This window comes from Mus caroli, unplaced genomic scaffold (assembly GCF_978045245.1).
Source record: "Mus caroli unplaced genomic scaffold, Mus_caroli_1 scaffold_20, whole genome shotgun sequence".
NCBI classification, from domain to species: Eukaryota; Metazoa; Chordata; class Mammalia; order Rodentia; family Muridae; genus Mus; species Mus caroli.
Window position 1 is genome coordinate 50830124 of NW_028227275.1, and position 27497 is coordinate 50857620.

General features: G+C 49.5%; 1 protein-coding gene across 5 annotated transcripts; it reads right to left on the reverse strand.

Annotated features, from left to right (window-relative positions):
- Window positions 1–27497, reverse strand: Vps37c (VPS37C subunit of ESCRT-I). 5 transcript variants are annotated; one of them, XM_029472677.2, is made up of 6 exons: window positions 27255–27496; window positions 8910–9016; window positions 8315–8413; window positions 4152–4323; window positions 3311–3393; window positions 1–2130 (listed from the first exon to the last, which is right to left on the reverse strand). In XM_029472677.2, exons 3-6 carry the CDS (start codon window positions 8405–8407, stop codon window positions 1420–1422), a joined length of 1059 nt encoding a protein of 352 aa, XP_029328537.1. In that variant the 5' UTR covers window positions 8408–8413; window positions 8910–9016; window positions 27255–27496; the 3' UTR covers window positions 1–1419. The 5 variants fall into 5 exon arrangements, with proteins under 5 accessions (XP_029328537.1, XP_021007336.1, XP_021007338.1 ...); XM_021151677.3 differs by lacking the exon at window positions 8910–9016; XM_021151679.3 differs by lacking the exon at window positions 8910–9016 and having other exon boundaries at window positions 27251–27496.

Here is a 27497-nt window from a genome sequence, read left to right on the forward strand (position 1 = left end):
GACCATGGAACTCATCAACATTTATTATGGCAATTGCACAAACAAATGGGCAGCCATCATCCAGTTCAGCAGCAGTCTCACAGACACCATTAGTGATTCCACGTTATAAATAACTTAGGAGAAGCAAGCAGAGGTGGTAATGCACCCGTGGCCTGTGGGCAGAGTGGCACCAGAAGATGGGGTTCCTCCTTGACCCCCAGCACCTTGGCCCACCAGAGGCTGGGTACCCAGGCAGGGGATGTTTCAAGGCACATACAATTTCCTAACCCGTAGCAGCTCCAGGGTCCGCCCTGAGACCTGGTTCACATCTGGACCAGCCACACAGATGCATCACCTGCTGCAACCCCTGTAGACTAGTGTAGTCACTTTCATTACTAAGCAGGCTCAGCCCACCCAGTGCCGGGGCTGCACTCACAGTCCCTACCCTTTACATTCTGAGAATGAGAGTGTAGAGAAACCAACCCCAATGTAGTGATGATGTCTGGGAAGCACCATGGGGGTGTTCTGTCTGGTGTGTCTGTTCTGCAGGGACACTGGGAAAAGGAAGGAGATAAACAAGATAAAGGGGGCTGCTAGCAAATAAGATTCAAGGCACTAAAGGAGTGGAGGGGTGGGTGAACCTCAGAAAGAACCAGCCAGAAGTGGAGGGCCCCAGGAGTGAAAAGTGGCTGGGAGGTAACCCTGGTCCTCCACTCCAGCCAGGGGCTCCAGGGTGACCTCTAGGACATCCAACCATACAATTTGAAGCCTGGGTTTCCCTTGGCATCCCCAGCTCTCTCACCATACCACTGCTGCTATGGTCTCTGCCAGCACGTAGGACATGCTTGCCTAACTAACATTGGCACGGCAGCTAAAATATGGCTTTCAGGAATCAAAGTCCATTTTTCTTTCCTGTTTAACTTTCCATTTAACTGTTCCTTCCTACGACCCAACCATGGTAAATAAGGTAGACCATTCTTTAGTGGACAGACAGAACTCTGTCATCACTTGGCATGTGATTCCACATCAAACATACCAAGCTCCAAGGGACAGCCTGGATGAGCAGGGTCCAAGACCCAGGGTCACCCTGCATCAAGATTATTCTACATTGGTTCAGCTGTCAGGGATCAAGCGCAGGTAGCTATGCAAAGACATGAACACACCCGTTCATGCAGACACCAGAGAGCCCTGGGCTCCCAGCAGGCCACTCAGGATGTGCTGAGCAGTCTCTAGCAGAAGGAGCTCCCAGAAGGACTCATGCTGCACTGTTCAGGGCCTTTCAGGAGGCCTATGTGCTTCCAGCTCGAGGCTCGAGGCTTCTGTGTGTCCCAGCGTTTCAGGGCGCATCACCACAACATCCAGTGTTAACCTCAAATCTCAGCAAATGGAGGCCAAAGGCTGTGGTGCAGGTAGAAGGAAGAAGGTGGACACAGACCAGGACTAATACCTAGGCCAGGCAGGCCCTGGAGGGTGGAAGCCATAGGAAGGGGTTGTCCCAGGAGGGTATGGAGGTTGAGGGGGCACAGGAGGCTGGGGCTGTCCTGGGAAGCCCGGGAGCTGAGGTTGTGTTGGGTAGGGAGGTCTGTTTCCTGACGGGAGGTAGGGGGACTGTTGAGGATAACCAGGACCAGGAGTTCGGCCTCCCACTAAGGGGTATCCTGGACCAGAGGTACTAGTTGGAGCCGTAGGATAGCCAGGCTGGGGCGGGCCACTCCTCTGTGGAGACCAAGAGTAACCTACCATGGCCCTGGGTCCTGGATGAGGTGATGGGTAAGGACCCAGAGGCCCACCATAGGAGGAAGGCTGGGCCACCACAGGGAAGGGGGCTGGCTGCAGGGCTCCCTGGGCTGTCGGGCCCACAGGCAAGCCTGGGGATGGGCTGTAGGGCAAAGGGTAGGGAGTCACTACAGAGGGCTGTGGAGGCTGTTCTTCAGTCTCAGGTGGTGTTGCCTGGGGTACTGGGCGTGGGGGTGGCGGGCGCTTTGGAGGGACATCTCCAGCCAGCTCCGGCAAAGCTCGAGGCCGCCTCACCACGTCCTGGAGCTTCTCTACGCGGACTCGACGCAGGTGCAGCAGTGTCCTCATGGAGGAAAAGGACTCTAAGAACGTTTCCAACGGCACCTCACCTTCCAGGAATTTCTCAGCCATGGCCTACAGGACACAAGAACTGTTGACAACAGAGGCCTTCCACAGCCTTCCCTGGCCCCCATTCAGAATGACTCCCTCACCAAAATGCCAGCTCCTTAACGGCAGGACCATGTCTTCCAAGGTCACACTGTCCCCTACCCAGCACTGTGCTAGGTCCTTGGTGGTCACACAAGTCTGTTCAACAGCTGGACCTATGCTAGTGACTAGTATGCCGGCCCCTGTGCTGCATCCAAAACACAAAGATGTCTCTGCCCACTGATATAAAAGGCACATCCAGAGGGAGGAGACAGCAGAGAGAGCCCAGGAGAGGGCCTAGCTCTGTACCACCACCTAACCAGATGTGTGAGCTCCCTGGGGCCTCCTGTCGGTCACTCATTCCTGATTCAACTGGGGTTCTGATGTAGTAAAGCCCCTTTAACCATGATTTCAGATACTAGAGATCCTCTGATGGTCCAAAAACACTGCATGGAAATTTCAGAAATAATCTGTAAGTTTTAAGTAACTTTCCTTATAAGATACTGTTATAACTGGCCTATTATTACTTCCTGTTCACGTATGTGTATGTTTGCATGTATGAACACACATGAGTAAGGGTGAACACGCACACGTGTACATGTGGAGTGGAGAGGCCACCGTCAGGTATCATTGCTCAGGTACTGTTCACCTTCTTTCCTGAGACAGAGTCTATTCCAGGCTCACCAATTCATCTAGACTGCCTGCAGAAACCCCAGGGGTCTGCCTGTCCCTCCTGCCCACCCAGCATTGGAAAGGCGAGCATGCACTGCCTTGCCTGGATTTTTACATGGGTGTGGGGGTCAAAGCCAGGTCAGCATGCTTGTGTAGCAAGCACCCTGTCACCTGGACTACCTCCCCAGCCTGTGGTTGCTGTTCTTAAGCTCTCACTGAGCCTGCTTTATACACTATATATTATCATAAGCATATGTACAGGAAAACAGTACTGTCGACACAGAAGAGAGTGCTAGCTGTGCTTTCAAGTGTTTACCGGGGTCTTAGAATGTGTTCCTATTCTGTACTGCAATCAGTGTGTCTACTAGCACTCCAGTGCCATCTACTCAAGCCGCGCTCCAAACCCTTCTGCTCTATGGTTCTTGGTCTCACCTGAGACCTGACTCCGAGGCCCACCACCCTGTTCAAGGGATTAGGATGCCACTCCCCACCTCACCTCAGACTCCTCCTCGATCTTCATGCCTTCGATCTGCAGAAGGTCCAACAAGGTCCCAGGCTGCAGTGCTGAGGAAAATTTCTCTGGAAGGAAGGGCAGAGAGGTCGACATTTCAAAAGTACTGCTTTAATTAAAGCTGAGGACCCTGATTTCAGGGAAGACATGTGACATGCCCTTTGTGTACTTGGGCCTAGCCACTATAGAGTCCCTGCTGCTGGTTCTGTGGGGTCCTTTTGGTTCATGTAGGCGTTCACCATCTTGGTGAAGAGGAGCTTAGGGACAAGCTCAGGTCTTGGCCAAGCAGCTGCAGAGGGCATAGCCATCCAGGAAGCCTTCCTACCTCACAGGGCCTAGGCCAGCTCTGCAAGGCTCAGGGCTAAGTTGGCAGAGGCAGTGAAAGATACTGCCTGCCTAGATTCAAATCCCATTCCAGGGCTAGAGAGATGCTCAGCTCTTAAAGGCTATGCTTGCAAATCCCAACTCCACCTCACTCTGGTGGGATGACCTCAGGCAAGCCCTCAGCCGGCTCCAGCCTTGTTTTCCTCATCTATAAAAATAGTAAGTTCAGGATATTTTTAATACTATGAAAATTATCACCAGGGTATACAATAAATATACTCAAACATTTAGACTAACCACAGTACCTACACCTTTGCTTATTTGCTTATTATCATGTTAAAGCATGCAAAGCACAGTGGCTACAATGGCTGCTGGCCTTCTCCGATTCTGGGTATCTAAGCATCCTTAGTATTCCAGCTGCCTCCCTCGTCCTCCTTCGAACAGAAGTATCAATCAGCAGGGGAGATGGCCAGAGTGCTTGTCTGTGGTCGGCTGTCCCTACCCAGCTTGGCTTTCTGCTCCTGGCACCGCTCCACAAGCTTCCGCAGCTCCTGGTATTTGTCTGAGAGGTTAGAGCGGCTGATTTCCAGGGGACCTTGGAACTCCAGGTTCTGCTCTGCCAGGCTCCGGTTCGTGGCCAGTGCCATCTCTCGTTCTAACTGCAGGTCCTGAACCTAAGGAAAGCAGGACAACTGACAATGAGCTTAACTGTAACTGGTCAGCCTCCAGCAGGGGGCGCTCCTGGACTCACTGCTCAGCTTGGTGATCAGCCCTCAACCAGTCACAGAAGCCTGGGTTTAAAGGCTATGCAGGCATTGTGACCCAGGTACCTCACCTCATCCTGATCAGGAGAGCCTGTGAGAATGACACATGGGAAACAGGCAGGAAGGCTAACCACCTAACCATGGTTTCCCAAGAGACAAGGACCTGCAAGTGGTTCTGTGCTGTGCAGGCCACAGCTGAAGGAGGTCTCTCCAGTGGGAGGTATGAAACCCAGAGTCCCCACCATTAGCCCCAAGTGAAAAAGACACATGGACACACACACCATGCATGCATACACATGAGAGGCTGCTAGGGAGAATGAAGGTGACCCAGGCCAGACCAGAAGCTAGAAATTCCAAGCCACTGAGCAGGACAGATATCCCCGCCTCCCAGGTCAAACACAGCCCACAGAGCTATAGATAGTCCCTCAATGCTGCCTGCTGAAAATGCTTCCCTAGCCAGCAAAATCGAGCCCTCATGCAGGCCCCTCATGCAGGCCCCTAGTTAACTGCCAGTCAGGCAGAAGCAGCCTTGGAACCTTGCCCAGTGGGCCTACCATCTGCTTCACTGAAAGAGCTGGTGACAAGGCCACCATCGTATCGCAGTACCACATGGCACCAGCAGAGGGGGCTCAGCACTGGCCACAGAAGTTAGGGAACAGGTCAGGACCAGCTTCCATGGGGATGGAAGGGATCAACAACAGAGCTTCTCCTTCCACCTTGGCCAGCACGTGGCACACCAGGCCAGATGGGCTTCCACTAGAGCAGCCCCAGAAGCCAGGGGGCATCCTGGATAAGGGGTTTCCAGAAGAGCCACCCTGCTCTGACCCCTGCTCAGGGCCTCGAGCCCTGTAGTTACAGCAGGCTGCAGCCTACTGGAAAGAGGAGTGCTGCCAGTTACCTCCTACACAGACAAGGGAGTCCCAGCTCAGGGTTAGAACCCCTTTACCTGGACTGCCTGCTGTCCAGCCAGAAACGCCATTGAGCCCCTGGACAAGCTCACTGGCACAGGAGCAGAGAAACTGCTAAGTGTGAATGTTAGCCAAGGAGGCTGGAGGGATGGCTCAACAATTAAGAACGCATACTGCTCTCTAAAGAATCTGAGTTCAGTTCCCAGGACCCACGTCAAGTGGCTCACACCACCTGCCACTTCAGCGCCAGGGGATCTAACAGACTCTTCTGGCCTCCAAAGGCACTGCACCAAACATGCACAAACCCACACTAGACACACCTATACATATAACAAAAAATACAGTGTTAAAAAAGAAAAGGAAAGAAAACGCCAGGGACACTTGTGTGGCCACCTATGAGTGTAGGGCCTGCCCTTCCTGGCCACATACCCTTGGGCATCCTTACCTGTCCATGGCTTTTCCCTGGGTCTGAAGCGCTACATCTGTGCTGTGCCATCCTCTCCGAGGCTTGTCTACACATTTCCACTTCTCCCTACCCTGGAGCCCATCTCTTACAAACACCCTATGAGGCCAGGGGAGTTGCACAGCTGCCTCTCTACAGAGATGAACACTCCCACCACCTTTCTCTTCTGCCAGCCCCACATGACACAATTACTGCCTTACTGCTATGACTGACAGACAGACAGACAGACAGACAGACAGACAGACAGACAGACAGCCAAAGGCTTTCTGAAAGTGTAAGTAGCTTGCCCTACTTTGTTTCCTTTCTGTCTGTCCCACAGTGAGTATTTTTCCCCTCAGAGAATTCAATTCATTTGCTCAAACATGGCTACACAGAAGGTTCAATCGGCCCTTGGCCAGGAAGCTGTATCTCTTACATCTCCAGGAGGTTGTGCTTTTCCATAGGGCTGAAGGCTTGCTCAGCTTGGAAGCAGTGAACTCCCGAGAGCTGGGCTTGCTTTTGCTGAGCTCCACTCCCTTCAGGGACAAGACTGGGAACCCCTTACCATCCTGCTGCTCATTGCTGGCTGAAGAAATACTTAGGGCTAAAAAGATGGCTCAGTTAAGCAAAGGTGCTTGCTGCTAAGCCTGACTGACCTGAGTTTGAACCCTTGGCTCCAAATGGTAGGAGAGAACCAACTCCTGAAAGCTGTCCTTTGACCTCCACACTTGTGATGTGGCATTCATGCACAGATATGTGTGTGCACAGAGATAGGACACAATAAAAAGAAGAGACCCTTGGAGTTCAATGGCAAATATTCAGCAACACAAAAATCTAAGATGCAGAGACAGCTATCAGTGACACTCTTGTTCTAGATTTCAAAAAGCCTACGTGACACTCAGGGAATTCTGGATTTCAGAATGTCTCGGAATTTGTGGGGTTTTTATATTGTGGATATCTAACTAGTAAATCTACGTAAAACATTTCTAGGGCCAAGACGTATGAAATCTGAAAAACTTACATCCCAAGAACCTGTGGCAAGGGACACTCAGTCTGTACGTGACTTTGCTCCTATGCTGCTGAAACCAGGCCATCCAACCTCAGGGCTGCAAGATGAGTCACACAAAGACCTCTCCTACTCCCTGCCTAAAGAGGCCTTTCCAACCCAACCCTGGGTCATCTCCAATCCAGCAGAGACGCCTGAGCAGGGCTGGGGAGCAGGGCTGGGGAGCAGGTGGCAGCAGAAAGCAGAGCAGAGGTGGATACAGGACCATGTGCACCCATGAAGCAGGGGTAAGGGTCTGGGGAGGCTGACCGGGATGCTAACTGGACAACTCCCTGTTCTTTAACACAGTGAATCCACAGAGCACACGTGACATCTGCTCATCAGGAAAAGGCACACATGAGTGAGCATCAGAGGCGCCCAGTATTACCTGTGCTCCCTCCCCTCCCTCAAACAGATGCTTCCAGGCCAAGGACCAGCTGCAGCTGCTCTGGGGGTACCTGTGGGTATTTCTAGCTGACTGGCCACATCGAGTCACCTGACCTCCAGCTCACAGGAAGGTCACAGGAAATAATGACAGTGAGGGCTGAGTCAAGCTCTGTAAAGATAGCAGGGTGTTGCTTATTCCTGTAAGGACCCTGTGACTGGAAGCTGAGAGGTGGGGTGCTGGCTGCAGTGGAGAACAGTATGAGACATGAGTGAGCATATCACCGTGGGGGAAGATGCCCCCCCTCTCCCTAGTGCATGAGGGAGCTGTCTCTAGGCCCACACTGGAATGGTATGAAGACTCCTGGGCCATTTGGGTCCCTGGCTGTCCTAGTTCAAGGTGGACCCAGCATTCCCTATCATTCCCAGGGCTCCTAGAGGACCCAGGCCCTGGCTTGAAACCTCAGGGCTCCCCTAGTAAAAGCCAAGGTAAAATTCACAGCACAAGGTGAACCCTGGCTCAAGCTCCTGCTAAGCATGAATCCTTGACAAGCATTTGTCAGGGTGGGTGGGATGGCTCAGTGGGTAAAGGCCCTTGCCAACAAGCTGACAACATGAGTTCAATCTCTGGGGCCCTTATGGTAGAAAGAAAGAATCATTTCTTGCAAGTTATACCTGGCGCACACAGACACAGACACACACATAGACAGACACACACATACACACTATACACATACACACTACACACAAACACACTAAATAAATGTAATAAAAATTTTAAAGACCTGAGTGAGGCTGGAGAGATGGCTTAGCAGTTAAAAGTACTGATTGCTCTTATAGAGGCCCAGGGTTCAATTCCTAGCACCCACATGGCAGCTCACAGTAGTAACTCTAGTTCCAGGGGGTCCAGCATCTTCTGATGACCTCTCTGGGTTATGCACACACCTGTGCACATTCATATATATGTCACTCACACACACACACACACACAGTAAAAGAAATAAATTTGTTAAGGGACCCTAAGTGACCAATTATTTAAAGAAAAAGAGGCAGAGAAGGAGGAAAAAGAAGAGGAGCAAAAAGAACCAGCAACAGCAGCAGCATCTGCCAGCTTCCTTGTACCTCAGGAGACTCCAAGGCTAGCCGGGCAATGGCTTCTGGGTCATTCTGCATTTCCTCCAGCTCCTGCAGGGTCTTGTCTTTCAGCCCCTCCATCTTCTCCTGCAAACACAAAGCAATACCCAATTTAAGGAAAAGTCACCTGGATCCCTCTGCAGGAGGGGCCCAAGGAGATATGAGGGTCTCTGGGAACACCTTGATGAAGCCTCAGCCATTTTTGTCCCCCAAACCCTAAGACAGATGAGAAATCTGTAAAAACTACTTGGCAGTCACAGCAAGATGGCATGAAGCTGGCTGGAAAAGATGAGAGAGGGGCCAGGCTGCAGGGATACAGACTAAATTTGGTACCCAGACCTTGGTACATGACTACTTTTGTCTGAACCTAATTTAAACACCCATCCCCACCCCCCCACCCCCCACCAAAGGGCTTTACAGGCCTCAACACCACAGGCCCAGCTATGTCCCTGCCTGTTATATTTAGTATTCTAGTGACCTCAGGTCTCCCTAAGTATTCTGCAACTGCAGGCCTCTCCACAGGTCACAGAAAGAAACTGTCACATCTATGCCCTCACTGGAATGGGAAAAAAAAAAAAATCACCTTCACGGGCAATCAGAAGAAAAAAAAACCCAACTGATCCAGGCAGAAAGTTGCTCTGACAGGGCAGGGGTCAGCAGTCCTTGACCTGTCACTGTCCCAAAGGCCACCTATTGAAGGAAGATGAAATATTGTAACTTGTGAGTTGTTTAGGAGCCCACTGCCCCGGCCTGGGACTGAGAACAAAGCAGAACAGGCCCCCAGGCATGCCAAGGCAGGGTTGTTGTTAAGGCATTCCTAAGAACATCTTGACTGTAAAGATGAAAAGGTATGCAAGGACCAGCAGTGCTATATTATCTGAGTCAACACCACCTGGCCGGAACCTCCCCTCTGTCTACTGCCCCTTGTTGCCGGGTAAAGTCATACATCAATTGGTTGCTATGTGAACAAAGATAAGCCCCCAGCCCACAGGAACAAAGTCCTGATCTTTGTAATCTTTCTGTTAATGTTTTAATAAGCCAATAGTGTGTCGCTATGCTGAATTCCACACCCCTAAGCCCCTTACCCCATAAAACCCCCTAGCTTTCAAGCCTCATGGCCGACATCCGTTATCTCCTGTGTGGGATGCATGCATGTCGGTCCGAAGCTCCGTAATTAAATGTCCTCATGTAATTACATCAAGAGATGGTCCTTCGTGATTTTTTGGGTGCACGCCGAATCCGGAATGGGGTGGGGGGTTCCCCACTAGATCTAACACTATCATCTGTATGACAAGTCACAGCCAAGCCTGGGGGCAGCCAGGAGGAAGCAGACACACTGACAGGAGATAGGTGTTTTAGAGCACTCATGTTGAGTGTTCTTATTGTAAAGGCTGCTAGTTTCCAGAAGTTCTGGCTCTGCAGAGATTAAGGGTCCTCTACCCTAGTTAGAGCTTGCCTGGGAGCCACGGTGACGACTCAGCCTAGAAGGCATTTGGGAACTAAGAGCCAAGATCAGACAGGCCACCGTCTATGGGCCTCAGTTTCTCTGTCTGTAACGGGAAGGGAATGGCACCCCTGGGTGAAGGGAGAGAGTAATGAGCACTGATGACAAGCTCCCTTTGCCAGAGGTCTCCATCCTGGTTCAGGCCTGATCTGTCTCCTTTCTGTTGTAAGAATGAGCGACATGGACACTGCTAATGAGGAGCTACTTGAGTAGGGAGCAGCCTTGGCCATCATCCCCTGAAGGCTTCACATTGCCCCGCCTCTAAATCAGCTCAGCTAGGCATCATGAGGTACGTGCCCACCCCACCCAAGCCTCAGTACCAATAGGCTGAGACAGAGCCCAGAAACCCAGACTCCATCCTGGGGATCTGGATGGATCTGGTCTAGGAAAGAGGATGACTCCACACTTGTTGCATCATGCAGGAGCAACAGATTCTGAGCATCGGACTACTGTGTAACCTACACTGCCTCAGCCAGGCACTTAGATCCCCAGAACCTATGAGAACTCAGGTTCAGCATGGCTGCCGACCTCTAATTCCAGTGCTCTACAGATAAGAGTCAAGGGATGGAGGAGCCAGTTGGCTTGCCAGCCTGGCCCACTGTGGTGAGCTCTGGGTTAAACGGAGAGGCCTAGCCACAATGAATGAGGTAGAGAGTGATAAAGGAAGACTTTTAACATCAACCTTGGACCCACACCCACATATGCATGCATGCACATGTATGTGTGTCTGCACATATATGGACACATCACACACACATAGGTGAGAGGAAGGAAGGAAATTCTTATAAATTGTTCATAATGAAAAGACCCAAAAGGAAGGAAGCCAAAATCCTACCCTGCACTATGTCTATACTTCACACTGCTCCCCAAATTCCAGGTCTAGAAGTAAGAACCGGGAAGAGGCCCTGTGTTGGACCAAAGCTCTGAGGAGAAACAGTATTGTTCCACCTAAACCCAACTGTGCCTGTGGCAAACAGGAACAGCACTTTAAAGGTCCTGAGACCCACCATGCCCTTAATCCCAGCACTTGAAAGACTGACACCGCCGGGCGTGGTGGCGCACGCTTTTAATCCCAGCACTCGGGAGGCAGAGGCAGGCGGATTTCTGAGTTCGAGGCCAGCCTGGTCTACAAAGTGAGTTCCAGGACAGCCAGGGCTACACAGAGAAACCCTGTCTCGAAAAACCAAAAAAAAAAAGACTGACACCAAAAGTTCAAGACTAGCCTGGACTCTCTATGAGTGCTGCCTCAAAAAACAAAACAAAACAAGCCGGGCGTGGTGGCACACGCCTTTAATCCCAGCACTCGGGAGGCAGAGGCAGGCGGATTTCTGAGTTCAAGGCCAGCCTGGTCTACAAAGTGAGTTCCAGGACAGCCAGGACTATACAGAGAAACCCTGTCTCGAAAAAAACCAAAAAAAAAAAAAAAAAAAAAAAAAAACAAAAAGGCCTGAGAATGTAACTCAGTTTGTGGAGTGCCTGTCTGTTGAACATGCATCCCTGGCATAGGACAGAACCAGGCACAGTGGTACACACATTTGAAATCCCAGTACTCCAGAGAGGAAGAAGCCAGAAGATCAACAGTTGAAAGCCAGCATGGGCTACATAGTTAGTTCAAGTCTAGTCTCAAAAATATATATGACTTGAAAATACCCAAACATATGAAGTACTGGCTTAGTAATGCAGACCTAGCACAAGGCCAGTTCTGTCTCTTGTCAGCTACGTCCTCGTCTCAGTGGAAGCTCCTGGAGCCTACGTTCTTCATCAGTGGGATGGACCAATTGGCAGCAGCTCCCTTACAGGTTCAGTGGCACAACGCACCAGGTCAGCACAAGAACAAATGCTGGCCAAAGATTTCAACACCGCAGAAATTATGCAGGATGGTGGTGGCCTCCGGTGAGGCTCAGCCAAGAACTTGCTGGGTCACAGCAGCAGCACGGAGCGCAGCCCCACCCACCAAGCCCAGTGCCTGCTGCTCTTGTATTTGGGGCCAAGTACAGTAGACACTGGCAGCCTGGTAGGATGGTAGCTGGCTAACCACACACAAACAGCTGGTTAGCAGTGCCACCTGTAGCAACCCCAACAGTGCCAGGACCTCTCCCCACAGAGAAGTCCATTCAGCAAGCCCTGAGCAGAGCTATGAGTCCCTGGGGCAGTCCTCTGATGTTCCCTTTGACACACTTGCTCTGCCCACAGAGTGTGATGAAGACCAAGCCAAAAGTGCTGCTCACCTGGGTGGCTGCTGTTCCTGGCTAGTGGTAGTCCCTATCAGGAGCAGCACATCCCCGGTTGAGGCCGGCGCAGGCTGTTCTGTGACAACTCTCACAGCATCACCCACTGGACATTACAGGGGCTGGTCTCTCACAAGTCAGATATCACCTGTTTTTCAGAGCCACCCTGAGAAGCAGAGAGCAACAAGCGCTTGTCCAGGGCCACAGTTTGGGAAAGGTGAGAAGGGGAAGCTACCGTGCCCAGGGCCCATGAGCAGCTACTGAAAATTGGGGCCCTGTGGCTAGTCCCTGCTGCTAGCAACTCCTAACTCCCCACAACCAGTCAACATGGTTAGAACCACCAGAGTTGTCACACGGCTGGGGATGGGGAGCAGGGCATATAGCACATTAGTTAGGGACCAAGTCCTTAGGCTTTAGTTTCTAGAGGACTGACAAGTCCGATCACCTCAGGCCTTGGTGCCAGAGCTCTGACACAGACGTCCCTTCCTGTGACCACTGTGGCACCTCGATGCTGGATGATTCCCAGGACAGTGGAGAGGGCTGCTGGGGGAGGGGAAGTGGGAGCCATGTGAGAATGGCTAAGGACCTGGGCATTCATCTGTCTTCCCAGGACCTAGCACAGCCCTGCTCAGAGGCAATTCAGAAAGTGCAAGGCGAGGGTGGAGGAAGAGAAGAAAGACACCAGGGCAGCCAGGACGAGTTCAACAAGGTGCAGAACCAGAACAGCCCAGCTTCCCACTTGCTCAAGCCTTCCTGCACACCCATCATCCCTTTAAGGAACAGGCATTTATTGAGCAATTACTGTATGCCAAGACCCGTGCTGTCCTATCTCACGGGCCAGAAGGAAATATGAACGTTGAATTTTATGAGCCTGGTCCAGTAGACACATTAAAAACAAAACAAAACAAAAAAAACTTTCGCCAGGCGTGGTGGCGCACGCCTTTAATCCCAGCACTCGGGAGGCAGAGGCAGGCGGATTTCCGAGTTCGAGGCCAGCTTGGTCTACAAAGTGAGTTCCAGGACAGGGCTACACAGAGAAACCCTGTCTCGAAAAACCAAAAAAAAAAAAAAAAACAAAGACCAAAAAAAAAAAAAAACAAACTTTCTTCTTCCTCTTATAGAACTTGGTTTGATTCTAAAAACATCTTTTTTAAAAGCCGTAAGTCCTTATGAACACATGAGCACAGGTGAAGGAGAGGCATGAGGAGGTCACAAGAGTGACCTGCAGGTCGGTGGCTGCGGGGGGGGGGGGGGGGGTGGACTGGGGGGGGGGGACGACACAGAGCATCGAAGGCCAGAGAGGGACCTGGGGGGACACTGCAGAATCTAGGAGGGATTTGGGAGCTGGGGAGGCAGCTTCAGTGTCGCAGGTACAGCAGGGTAACAGGTCTCATGGAGGTGACACTGACACCTCAGTGGAGATGATCAGGTTGCCAGTGAGTGTGAAAGTTGCGGGGTGCAGGAGGGGTTGAAAATGGGCCCCTGTAGCCTGCACTGAGAAGGGAAAAGGCATGGTTTGTTTCCCCGCCCCCATCCTATCCCTGACTTTTCTTGGTTTAACTTTTGCCTGCTCTGCAGTCTTCACCTTCACTAGAGGTCTCAGCTACAGTCATGTGCGAAGGCCAGGCCCGCAAGTCAGAGGCCAAGCCTGGAACCCTTTTAAAGTCATGCACCCCAGACTCTAAATGCAGGACAGGGTGATGGCTGTGCAGGCCTGCCTGCTCCCCAGGAAAGCTACAAGGCCCAGTTTTCATGCACAGCCCCACTTGGGGCAGGCCACAAAAAACCTAGGGGCTGTGGTCTGTAACCTAAAACTGACACCATGCCCTTTGGTGACCATGCAAATGGGAATGACAGATCATAGAAGGAGGGAGATGCTCTGATGCTCCCAGTGGGGAAGGGATGGGAACACAATGACGAACTGATGGCCTGGGTCTTGCATCAACTGCTGCCATCCACACTGCTGCTGGTCTCACCTTCTTTTCTTGACTTCATATCTTGACAAAATCATTCCACAGGCTTTGAACAACAGCAATATGACCCAGATAGTGAGGTCATAAACCAGATTAGGACCAGTGGATTTAGGCCAACCAGACTGTTATTTCTGGCCACACCCCAGCAGAGGCAACTGCAGAACTGCTCAGAAGGAAGGCACAAGCGTGCCCAATCCTAACTCATCCCTACAATGAGGCTCTGTGGGCTCATCCCTCCTCTCACTGCAGCCAGCCAACATTACTTGCCAGCCTGCCATCACATTGCAAGGAGAACTGATGCCCCTCCGTTTCTCATAAATCCCTCCATCTACCAAGAGCACGGAAAGAAACTGCTACCATAGCAACCTACAAAGTGCATGCTACGGTGAACCAGACCTGACCTAACCCTAATAGCAAAGCTACCTGCTGTTGCCTTGGAAACCTTCCTAATCCTGCTGCTTAATGCAGAAACACTGGTTGACCTGCTCCACTTCTTGTTCCTAGAATGACTCCAGCCATGGCCCCAAGTCAGGGAGTCCCAGCCTCCCAGGGGAGACCCAGCGTTGTGGAACTGATCTTCCCTGTCATTTGAAAAGCTGGAATATAAGCCATAGAAGAGAAACTCTGTGGGGGCTTTGGTTATCATTGCCATTTCTACCGTGTTGGGGATGGAACCCAAGGCCTCACACAAATTAGGTGTATTAGTTATGTCACCAATGAAACAAAATACCTGACACTGCACTTCAGGAAGGAGGGTTTCTGGCTCTCACTCCAGACATGGTCCATTGTGGGTAGGAAGGTATGCTGGCAAGAGCATGAGACATCCACACTAGGGACGAAGAGATGGGACCACCATATTTAGGGTGTATCTTCCCAGCTCAATTAACCTAATCTATATAATCCCTCACAGACAAACTCAGAGATTTGTTTCTGGGGCAATTCTAAATCCCCTCAGGATAAAAACCAAAATGAATCATCAAATTAGGAAAGGGCTTTACTTCTGAGAAACGCCCCCCACCTAATCTTCATTTAAAATAAACAAAAACTGTATTTAGTGTGTGCAAGTGAGAGGGGTGGTCAGAGGACAATTTCCTGGAGTTGGTTCTGTCGTTTTTATGTGTGTCTCAGGGATCAAATAGGTCACCAGGTTTGTGCAACAAGCGTTTTTTACCTGCTGACCACCTTGCCTGCCCAGATTCTCACTCTTCCTAGGCGATGCTAGGATGGGGGCAGGAGGCTTCCTCAAGTGTGAAATGTCCCCAAAGACATCAGAGCTTTGTAGCAAAACACATCTAAACTTTAATGTGCAGAACCTTTGCTGGGGACTTACTCAGCTGTTCTCTTCCGGCTCTCAAGGGGCCAGAAGGATTTAATGAGAATCAAACAATTTCTAAAGGTGCTAGACAGGACACAATGACTTCAACACACAACACGTTCATGCCTATGGTTACAAAATGCTGCCTGTCAGCCATGCTAGACCTCCAGCTAGGTAGGTATCAGAGCAGAGCAACCAGGTGTGGCTTTCTCCAACTGGCTAAGTCCACAAGAACAAGTCTGCAGATAAAAGCTTGTAGACACATCCGGCCTGGAATATAATCGCTCAGGATAAGGCTGTGTGAAAGAAAGTGCCTTCTGCACGTAAATATTTACACAATTAGCCCACTGTTCTCTAGGCCTACTGAGAAACTCTGCCTGAGGCAGGGCCCCATGTAAGGCATTGCTGGAGGGAGTGGGCCAAGTGTGGGGCCTCCAGAATGACTTCTGATATCAACCAGGCTTGCCCACACCTGGGCTGTCACCAGCTGGCTGGGGACCCCACCAACAAAGGCAAGCGATGCTGAGTCCCTGGTGACTCCTTACTTTCTGTTGATAGCACAGAAGTGTGCTGAAGAGACCTCTCCCAAACCTGCTGGATCCTCCAGCACTGCTGAGATACCCAACCCCAGGTTCTCTCTCCCTCCAGCAAACACTTATTGACAGCAGTTTCTCCAAGTCATCCCAATGCCTCAGTCATCCCAATGCTACTTCAGGCCAGAAGTGGGCTTCTCGTTCAATACCCACCCATCAAGCTTGCTTCCTGAGTCTCCGAAAGCACCATCCATCGCTGCCCTGCCACAGGCTCTAAGATGATTTTCCACCTCAGAACCTCCTCTTTGCCATCACCATTCAGCCCCTCTGGATTGATCTTTCTCGAAACCTACTAGGTCCCTCTGCCTTCGCTGGGGACCTGGTAGTCACCTCTTTCCATTCTCTTGTCCAAAGCAGGAAGAAGCCTGGAGACCACTGTCCTAAGTCTGACACTGACCTGCACCACCCCAAGCCCCACTCTTCTACTTCCTTATGGCTGTGATATCTTCAGTAGGGCAAAGAGGGGACCACACCCGGCTAAACGCCTATGTCTTGGTTCCGTGACTGTAAACCAGTGTCTCGCTCTGGGACAAACTTAAAAAAGGATGGTTACTCTAGACAGATTACAGCCAGCCTCCAAGGAGCAGGGCCTGTTAGATTATGTTCAGAGCCCAAAAGAAGACAATCTGTAACAAACACAGTATGGAGCCCACAATCCTTTTACCAGTACTCGGGCTACGGTCCACAGCCAGGGCACAGCATCACCCAGAGCCATTCCTCCCCCAGATCTCAGCTCTGTGGGGCAGACCTAACCTCTGGGAAGCTAGCTAGCAGCCTTCACTGGCTGGGGAGTCTTGGCAGGTAATACAATCTCCCTGTGCCTGAGTTTCTTCCCTTAGAGGGGGCTTTAGAAAGAATGAAGTATGTTAGTGCCTGAAAGGTCTACTGCCCTGCTATTGGGCAGGGCTCACCATGGCTAGGCTGGCACAATGCCCAGTCATACAGTCACACAGTCATTCCTCTACCACTCAGCACAGTCTAACAACAGGTACTTGGATTCCTCCAGAAACATCATCTGTCAACAGAGTGATGGAACTGGATGGCTGGATCTGACCAGATCAATCACATTCATCGGCAGTCAATAGAACTGCCATGAACAGATGTCTGAATAGGCAACCAGTCCTTCCAAGTTTCTGAGAGAGACACCTAGCCACTTGGCAGGGCCTCTTCCTCTCTTCCTTCCTTAGCCTGCGGCTAAGAGTTGAAAAAAAAATCCGTGCGCAGTGACCACACACAGGCTTCCTTCCTTCCTTTCTGCTATGTCCTAACCATTATCTCTAAAAGCTGTGAAGGCAGATGTCCATCCTCCCATCCCTCACCTCTAGGCTGCACAGAGCAAGCTGAGCAGACAGTCAATCATCCCTTACAGAAAGATCAAGATAGAGGTCAGGCCTGGGCCCCATGGTGCCTCTGTTCTAAATCCACAACAATGGGATCACAGTAGGTGGCCATTCCAGGCTGGTAAGATATGGGGTGGCTGCAAAGTCTACTCTCACCAGTGCCGAGTCCAGCCCCGGGAACTTCTGGGATGAGCAGTCATAAGCAGGCAGACTGCTCCACTAAGGATAACAGGAGAGGCACAGAAAACAAGAAACTGAGTGAGACCTTCCTCATACCCACCTCTGACTGGAATGGCCCATGAAGGCCATCATCAAAGCTAGAAGGTGGCTACTGTCACAAGCCAGCCTCTCCAGAAGCGACTTACTGGGTTCCAAAGGAACCCCCTTCCCAGCCCTCTTCCACAAGCCCAGAAACCTCGGGAGAATGTTCTAAGAGTTCTCCTCCTCCCCCCATTGAAACTTCCCATGGCTCCTAGTGCCTTGCTGTTGTGTTTCAAATCTGTGCTTCTCCTTTCCATCTAGCCCTGAGCCCTCCACCCCCCATGGGCTGCTCTGCTCATCCCAACTCTCCCAGCCTAATCTTCTACCAGCACAGAAACACACTTGCAGTCACTCAATAAATAATAATAGCAGCCCTCAAGGAAGTCACAGTATGTGTGCCCTGCCTTTTTTCCTCTCCTTACCCCTCAAATATCACATCTCTGTGAGGTTTTCCTTGCTCACTCCTCCTAAAGAATCCATGCCCTTTTATGGTTCTATGCAAATACCATGCAGCATTTATTGTAACAATACAGCATAGTTCTCCAGTAAGAAACTAAGCTTTCTGCCCATCACTCACGTCTGCATTCCAAAATGTGGAACACATACCAGTCACACAATGAGTACTTAAGGGATTTCCACTTTCTGAGTAGATCCCCCTACATTTCACACACACACACACACACACACACTCATGACCTCAAAGAACTAAAAGGCTGGACAACATAAGTGCAGAAGAGCTTTTAAATATTGGCTGTGAGGAAGCTTAGCAGAATGGTGCTTAGGGAAACAGGACAAAGTGAGTCTAGAGTTGGCCCCAGCTTACTCTTACAGACTCCAAGATGGCATAGGAAGTTAGAAAGAGGGATTTAAGAGTCCAGGAAACGAAGAGTGCCAGCATTCACAGAGCAGAGAACCATGGGGACAGGAGTTACATAGAAAGAAACCCCAAAAATGTACAGAGGTCCCCCAGGTCCCAGCCAGCCCCAGTCAAGAGAATCAGTACTAATGTGGCTGGCATATGTGGGAAGGCCTCATGTTTATAGCCTGTTAGAGTACCACAGAAGACATTACCACCATAGTGGGGAAAACCTAGCTCAGCCGAAGGGCTGTCTAATTGCAGCTAACAAAGCTTAGATGCAGGCTTTCAAGGTTCTGTTTCTAAGTAACAATATACCCCCTAACCAACCCTAAGATATGTGAAAAATATGTATAAATAAAATAATCAACTAGGTAAAACTTACATCTGACCTCCAATCAGAATTTAACACAGAAAGACTAAACCAGGACACATACCAACTAATAAAAATGGACCCATAAAATATATAGGTAACAGAACTAGCAAGCAAGGATGTAACAGAGCAACCATATTTCATGCGATACACACACACATACACGATTTATATTTGGTATGTTCAAGAAGCACAGGTTCTAAAAGGTTGAGCACAGGAAATATAGGCTTGAACTGTAATTATGTAAAGAAAGGGGGTGATTTCTACAGGGAAAACCAACACTGTATAAGATTACATGTATATTGGAGTGGACATCAACAGATTAGATTCTGCAGGAAAACAAAAAAAAAACAACTTTCCAAACAGAAACAGAAATGAACCATGAAGAGGAAATGATAAGAGAAAAAGAACAGGAATGCTGAGGGATGGCCGTAAGCACTCAGTGCATATAATGGAATTCCCAAAGGAGAGGAAGGGAGAGGGATGGAATGACAGTTTGAAGAATTAATGGCTGGAAATGAAAGCTATAAGCCACAGATCCAGAAAAATACAATGAATCCCCAAATAAGAACCATGAAGAAAAGTAGGCTGAGCACAAGGCAATTAAACTGCTGTCTGAGGAGAGAGCTCAGTGGTAGCGTGTTCACCTAGTGTATTGAACCCAAAGTTCAATGCCTGGTACCTCAGAACATCTATACAATAACTGAACAAGAAACCCCACAAGCCTAGTGACAAGAAATCAGCTAGAGGTGGGGAAAGAAACGTGGAGAACAAAAGCACAGAAGACTGGCCTCGACGGCTCCCATAAGCAACGCACGCAGCAAACACTGGAACAGCTTCTGTAAAGAACTGAGAGACTGGCCTGGGGGAGGCTTCTAGCAAAAACAAAGACTTCCCTTAGCTGTGGGAAAGCTGAAAGAATCCATCAAGTGACAGATTGCAAGCAATGTTCAAAGAAATCCGCAAGACATTAGGAACGTGCAAGGAGATGGAGCTCCGGGCCAGCCAAGAGGAACACAGAACACCCCAAAACAAACAGATTTCTCCTTTCTGTTCTATGCTCCTCACAATGCAACTGTGCAGAGCACTACGGGATTCATAGCATGACTTGGGATAGAACGGGTCGGGGGGTTACAGGGCACAGACATGCAGTGCAAGCAAGGTTCAACCCTGAAGGTAAAGAGGCACAGGGCCCTTGAAACAAGCTGTGACAAATGAAAAGCGCACACTATATATGCTTAAAGCAACTGCTAAAAAGAAGGGTTCCTGCCATAAACCAACACAGAAGCAAAAGGAGGCCATGAGATCTACTCAGCACCTGAGAAATTACAAAAATGGGAGAAAAGCACAAAGACTACGGGGCTGATGGGAAAGGAAAAGCAGTCTCTCTCACAGGAATGAGGTCAACAGCCCAATCAAAAGGCAACACTGGGGTTGGGAGACATAGCTCAGTGGTTAAGAGCTGCTAGCTGCTCTTCCACAGGATACAGGTTCAGTTCCCAATATCCCCATGGCAGCTCACAGCCATCTGTAACTCTAGTCCCAGGGGATCTGATGGATGCTTTGCACCCGGCGTACAAGCAGTATATAGATATACATGCAGGCAAAATACCTATACACATAAAATAAAATTTTAAAAATTTTAAAGACAATAATTCTAAGACTTATTAAATAAAAATTTTAAAAAAGCAACACGCTTCTGTGTACTGCCTGTAAGAAATCCACCTTCAATATTAAGGCTCTATAAGATTTTAAAGCCATGCCATAAGTTTTACTCTCTAACTGTAATATTTATAAAACCTATCATTTTAGTCATTTTTATTTTTTTATATTCATTTATAATGTGTGAATGTATGTGGTGCACAGTGCCACAGTATGTGTGTTAAGATCAGAGGACAACTTGCAGGAGTCCAGTCTCTCCTTCCAAGTAGATCCTGGGCAGTAAAGTCAGGTCTGCAGGCTTGGAGGCAGATGCCAGTACCCAGTAAGCCAGTGGTTCTCAGTCTGTGGGTAACAACCCCTTTAACAGATATTTACATTACAATTCATAACAGTGCCAAAATGATAGTTCTACAGTAAGAGTCACCACAAGAGGAGTAAGTGTATTAAAGGTTGCAGCATTAGGAAGGTTGAGAACCACCGCACTAAGCCATTTCCATCCCGTTTTAGCCATTTTGAAGTTTTTGACATTTAGATACATTTACTTTGTTGTACAACCATTGGTACCTATCCATCTGTCTTCAGAACTTTTCATGACACCACACTGATACACCTGCACCCATTAAATATTAACACTTTTTTTCCTCTGTCCTGACCCTGGCAACCACCAGTGAATCTGACTAGTCTAGAAAGAAAAACCAGTCAGGTGTGATGGCTCACACCTGGAATCCCAGGGCTCTGGGAAGCTGAGGTAGGAGTACAGTGAATTCCAAGCCAGTCTGGGCTACACAGGGAGACCTTGTTTCAAAACCAAACCAAACCAAACCAAACCAAAATGTTGTTCTTCTCTGGGCATCACAGTTCACACATGTTGTCTCTGAGCCTCATCCGTGTAAGACTGTTGGACTCTGGCTGTCTGATATATGTACTTCATTCCATGTCACTCTCCAGTTCACAGACACTGTGGAAGCAGCTGCCTTTTGACTATCATAAACAGCACTGCTGTGTTCATACACAAATGCCCGAGTTCCTGTTTTCATTTCTTCTATGCAGATACAGAAACAGAACTGCTGTGTCATACAGTAAGTGACCTCCTGTGTGATCACTGTGCTGCCTCCTACAGTGGGCAAACCACTTCACATTCCCACAAAAAACATACACGCCTTCACTTCTCCACATTCTCATTAACACTTACTTCCTATTTTTACTCAGTGTGTGACTCATGTGCATGTTTGTGGTGACTGTGATGTATATTCTTATTGGTGTGTATATATGTATGTGTGTGAGTGTATGGTATATGTAATATATATTCTTATTAGTATGTGCACATGTATGTGTGAAGCATGTGGTATATGTGATATATACTCGTCAGAATGTGTACATGTATGTTTGAATATATGGTATATGTGATGTATATTCTTATTGGTGTGTGTACATGTATGTGTCTGTGGTATATGCTATATACTTATTAGTGAGTATACATGTACGTGTGTGTGTAGCATATGTGATGTATTTTTTTTTAATTTTTAATATTTTTATTACATATTTTCCTCAATTACATTTCCAATGCTATCCCAAAAGTCCCCCATAGCGCCCCCCACTTCCCTACCCACCCATTCCCATTCTTTTGGCCCTGGCATTCCCCTATATTGGGGCATATAAAGTTTGCAAGTCCAATGGGCCTCTCTTTCCAGTGATGGCCGACTAGGCCATCTTTCAATACATATGCAGCTAGAGACAAGAGCTCCGGGGTACTGGTTAGTACATCATGTTGTTCCAACAATAGGGTTGCAGATCCCTTTAGCTCCTTGGGTACTTTCTCTAGCTCCTCCATTGGGGGCCCTGTGATCCATCCAATAGCTGACTGTGAGCATCTACTCCTGTGTTTGCTAGGCCCCGGCATCGTCTCACAAGAGACAGCTATATTTGGGTCCTTTCAGCAAAATCTTGCTATAGTGTATGCAATGGTGTCAGCGTTTAGAAGCTGATTATGGGATGGATCCCTGGATACGGCAGTCTCTAAATGGTCCATCCTTTCATCACAGCTACGAACTTTGTCTCTGTAACTCCTTCCCTGGGTGTTTTGTTCCCAGTATATTTTTATTAGTGTGTGCACATGTATGTGTGTGAACGTGTGGTATATGTGATGCATATTCTTATTGGTGTATGCACATACATGTATGTGTGTAGTATATGTGATATATATTCTTATTGGTGTGTGCATGTGTATTTGTGCACGCTAGAGGTAGACTTGGGCATCTTTCTTCTATCCATCTTTATTTTTTGAGACAGGCTCTCTCAGTGAACTTGAAGCTAACTGATTTGGCTAGATGGGCTGACCAATGAACTTCAGAGTCTCCTGTCTCCATCTTACACAACATAGGCCTATGCCACTATGCCCAGCCTTCACATGGGCTCTGGGGACCCTAGCATGGTCCTTATGCTTGCAGTGGGAGGCACCCTTCTGACTGAGCCACCACTGATGCTTTCTCCTCTTTTTAACATCACCCAGCAAGTACACTAGAGTTATACTGGGATTTCAATTTGCATTTCCCTGATGACTAATGACATACACATATTTGTAGGGACTTTTGGTCATTCATATATTCTTTGAAGAAGTATTGCTCAAGTACTTTGTCCACTTTCTAATTGTCAGCTTTTGTCACTGTGTTGCAGTGTTCCTTGGCAGACTTGGTCAACTACACTAACCCTAACTTCAAACACAAGACTTGTGAGCATGGTGGGAGACTCCTTTAATCCCAGCATCAAAGAGGCAGAGGCAAAGGCAGACAGATCACTATGAGTTCAAGGACAGCCTGATCTACATAGTGAGTTCCAGAATGGCCAGGGCTATGTAGAGACCCTGTCTCAAAAAAGAAAAATATTTTTTTTATTTTATAAGACATCTTTACTAGAAGTGTCATTTAACTTTTTTTAAATTACAGACAATGTCAGGCCTAAGTAGAATTTGATTGCCAACCATTAGACCCTTCTTCCCAGCACTCCCAGATTGATACTTGAACAACCTGCCCTAGGCTGGGCAAGGACAGAGGAGGTGGAAACTGCCACTGTCAATCTTCCCTGACTCCCAGACTGAGAGGAGGGTTGTCAGGAACACTGTGGCCTCCATTCCTCAAGTTTTACCAGCGACAGCCAACTTAAGCGACCCCCATTTTCCTGAAAATTGCATAAGCTGCCAATCAAGTCGCCAGCTCTACAATTCTGTAAATTGACAAGCAAGCTGTTTTCAGAGCTTCAATCTCCCAGAAGAAACCCAAGCCAGCACAGCCACTCCCCAAGGACTTTGCTCTGGCCAGAGGGAACCATCCAACCGTCAAGGCCACTACCCCAACGAAGGCTTTACTTGGGGGAATTTGGTTTCTTGAAGCCACATCAGCACAGGGATGCCCTTCAGATAGCCAAGACCATGGCTACTACCCTAGACTTCATCACAAGGAACCTCATAGCAGCAAATCCTCAACCCAGTCAGGGAGGAGCTCTGCCCCAACCTGCGACAGCTAGTGAGCCAGCTAGTGAGCGCGTAGGACTGACTGGCCAGCTAAGAAAGGTGCGCTCTCCCTCTCTAGCAGCAGTCTGGGAAACCTCCTTGCTCCCTGTACTGTCCCTGAATGCTGCAGCACAGCCCCAAGAAAGCTTCCTTGCCCAAGAGTACAGGGAGCTGAGCCGACTTCGTGAAAAACAGGTAACTCCCAGGGCTGCCAGCTTTCCACAGCCGGCAGCAGCTAGCAGGTGGCAGTGGATTCTTACAGCCAGGAACACAGACTGAGAACAAAGATGAAGGACTGGGAAAGTGCTGGGAAGGTGACAGACATGGAAAACAGGCTGCAGAAGGTGAAGAGCTGTAAAGAGCAAGAACAGGAACTACAAAAGGCAAGAGACCAGGGAGCTGAGGCTGTGGGAAAGCTGCTAGTTAGTTGCTGCTGCTGAGAGATAATACTGAGGGCTGAGGGTCCCTCCCTACACCCTGAGCAAGAGCTGTAACAGAAGACACTGGGCGCTAAGCCACTTACCTAAAGGTATAATATTAAGAATGAAGGGTGCAGCTGACACAAAGGGAGCTAGTTAAACTTGCCTCATTCTCAATCTCCATCTGAACAGAGAAAAAGAACCCTCCACTTCAACAGACTGGTGACAGGTGCAACTGCCCTCCTCGATGACAAGAGAAAGTCGTCAGTAAGGGCACAGAAAACAAGCGGCCAGCACTCCCTACAGACTGGACTTGACCACTGAAATTTACAGAACACTCCATGCAACCGCAGGACACACTTTTTTCCTGAAGTTTCCCTAAAACATTTGCCAAGACACACAGCATCCTGGGATACAACACGAGTCATGGCAAATTTAAAACAGTTTAAATTAAGGCCTGGCTCAGGTGGTAGAGTGCTTATTCAGCACATGTAAGCCCTGGGTGTGATCCCAGGCACTAGATCAGGTGTGGTGGGACACTCCTGATCAGCCACCTCAAGCTCCCGCCACCACCGCCCCTTACCAGAAGGGTCTGTGCCCTAGAACTATGAACGGACAAAACCCCCTTCACCTTTTGATGGATTGTGTCCAGGTATTTCTACCACAGCAACAAGAAAAGTACCTGGCACATTAAGTCCTCTGTTCACAAAGATATTAAATGAGAAGTTGTTGTTTATGGGGCAGAAAAATAAAGTGACAATCCTAGCCTGCTCCTTCAGCCGATTGTGAACCTGGGGAGGAGATACTGTGCTGTGGGAGTTAAAATATTCACAGGTCTTCAATGAAGAGGCCTACCTAGCTGAAGTTACCTTGAAGTTCACAGTGGAGACTCCCTTCTATAGCCCATCCTAAGCCCCAGGGCCTCACCTGTCAACTCCAGCTCAATCAAGGCAAACCTGTTTGATATCTAAGGTCTTCCAGACAGCCAGGGAAAGCAGGTATAAAGAGGAGAGAATGGAGGGAGGGATTTGTGGAACATGCTGCCAAAGCCTGCACAACCTAAAGGCTGTGGCCATCACTGAAACCTGCGTCACAGGGCAAGCTGGATAGGGACAGATCAGAACCTTCCAGGAACTCCAGATCCCAAGAGGAAACTTCTAACACAACCCACCCACCCCCAGCCCTTCCCCCCAGCCCCCCACAACAGCAATCCAACTGCTCTAATACAGGTCCTCAATGACCTCATTGGTCAGACTGGAAAAACCCCACTACTGCGAGCCAAAAGTGTCCAGGAATGAGTCATATGTCTATTTATCTCAAAGTCCTGTTAATGGCACACTAGCACATGTCAAAGCAATAAGCAAAAGGCAACAAGACTCTTGAGTGACCACCTCAAGCTCCAGTGGCCCAGCAAATCTACAAATATGCATTAAGATCGGAATCACCCAGTCAGTGTGTGTGTTAAAAACAAACTCCTGGGGCGCCAGCCAGCTAACATCACAAGACTCTCCAGAGATGGGGGCTCTGCATTTTCAACCAGAATTACCGCAGATAATTCTTAAGCTCCAACATATTAGGGCAACTGAGGCGTCTGGAAGGCAGTATTAGAGTTAAAGACTCATTTGCTTTGTTAAAAAAAAAAATCTAACAGCCACTCACTGGTTGATAGTAGCCAATTCTGTAAACTGGGGTCACCAGTCACTCAGAGGTGTTCTCTATATCCAGTACCCACTTTAAAACACCCCCAAAACAGTACCCAGCACAGGACAGCCACACAAGCAACCAGAACTACTGCTTGGCAAAAAGCAACAGAAAACAGCCCCACTGAAGCACTCCATCATGTTTTCTACTTAATGGAAATTACAAAGGCACTGGGCCAGATTTCCAAGACAATCTTACGAAAAAGGCTTCTTTTTTTTTTCTGGGCACTATGACTGCCAAGAACAAAGACTCATTTCAGAGTCCACCATTTCACCCAGCAGCCCTCATAATCCTCAGATCAGGGCCCTCCCTGGGCCCCAAGCAAAGAAGTCTTTCCCTTCTAAGTCCCTCTATCACCACCATTTCTAGCTGCAGGACTGACAGTCACTGAATATGGAGTGACACACTACAGGTAGAGACACCTGGAAATTAGGCAGGGAGCGATGAAGGAGCCCTGGTATCTGTGAGGTTTCTTGGCTCAAGGTGGATAGCCCAAATCTGATTGACAAGGTATAGGCTGAACTCAAGAAATGTGACCCTGATGATAGTCCACTCTACCAGTAACTCAAACACATCTCTGGGAATGTCTTGGCCCACCAAAAAAAAAGTGGAAGAACACCCCTAGCCCGCTGTGAGGGGAAAAACAAAGCAGAACCAGGCACATGCTGGGACCATACACCTGAAAGGCCCAGAAGTAAGGATGGCTCAGCCATGCTGGACAGTTCAAGTCGGGGTCCAGAAGAAAGGGGACGAACCCTCACCTATTGCTAACCTGGGGAATGATACAGGCCAGCAAGACAAAGGCCTGAGTCCCTCTAACTCCACTATATCGCAGGGGCAAGTCAGAATACACACAGGCTTCAGTTTCCCAATCCGTACAAGGGGCAAAGAGGCTCTTAATGCCACAAAGGCCACAGGGTACTCCTTGTACAGAGGGTGAAGGGTTGCGTGGCGTTAGCGGATAGGTGGGAGGGGGCGGGGCTGAGGCGACCGGAGAGGACAGCCTCCCACCGTCCATCCCTCCCACCCCACTGCAGGGGCGCAGGCCCGCGGGGAGTCACGCGCCCATCGCGCCCAATCGCCGGCTTCGGCCAGGAAACCGGCCGGCGGAGGTCCTCTGAGCTCGCCGGCAACGCCCCCGGCATGGTAGGCCGCTGCCCGTCGCCGCCCGAGACCTTCCCCAGCGGTGCTCACCTACCGGGGCCGCCGCCACCGCGGGCAATCAGCCGCTGCCCGCACTTCCGGGATCCACGAGCCCCGCCTCTACCGGATGTGACTTCCTCCCGCGTCCAGCTGAGAGCGAGCCGCACTGCCCCTCCGCCGCGCCCCGGGTGTCCTGCCTTGTAGGCCTCCGGGTGGCCACGATACCTGCACTCTGACGCTGGTGGCTTCAGGCGCCACACCCGCGGAAGGCCACTCGGCCCCGCCCGCGCGGGGAAGG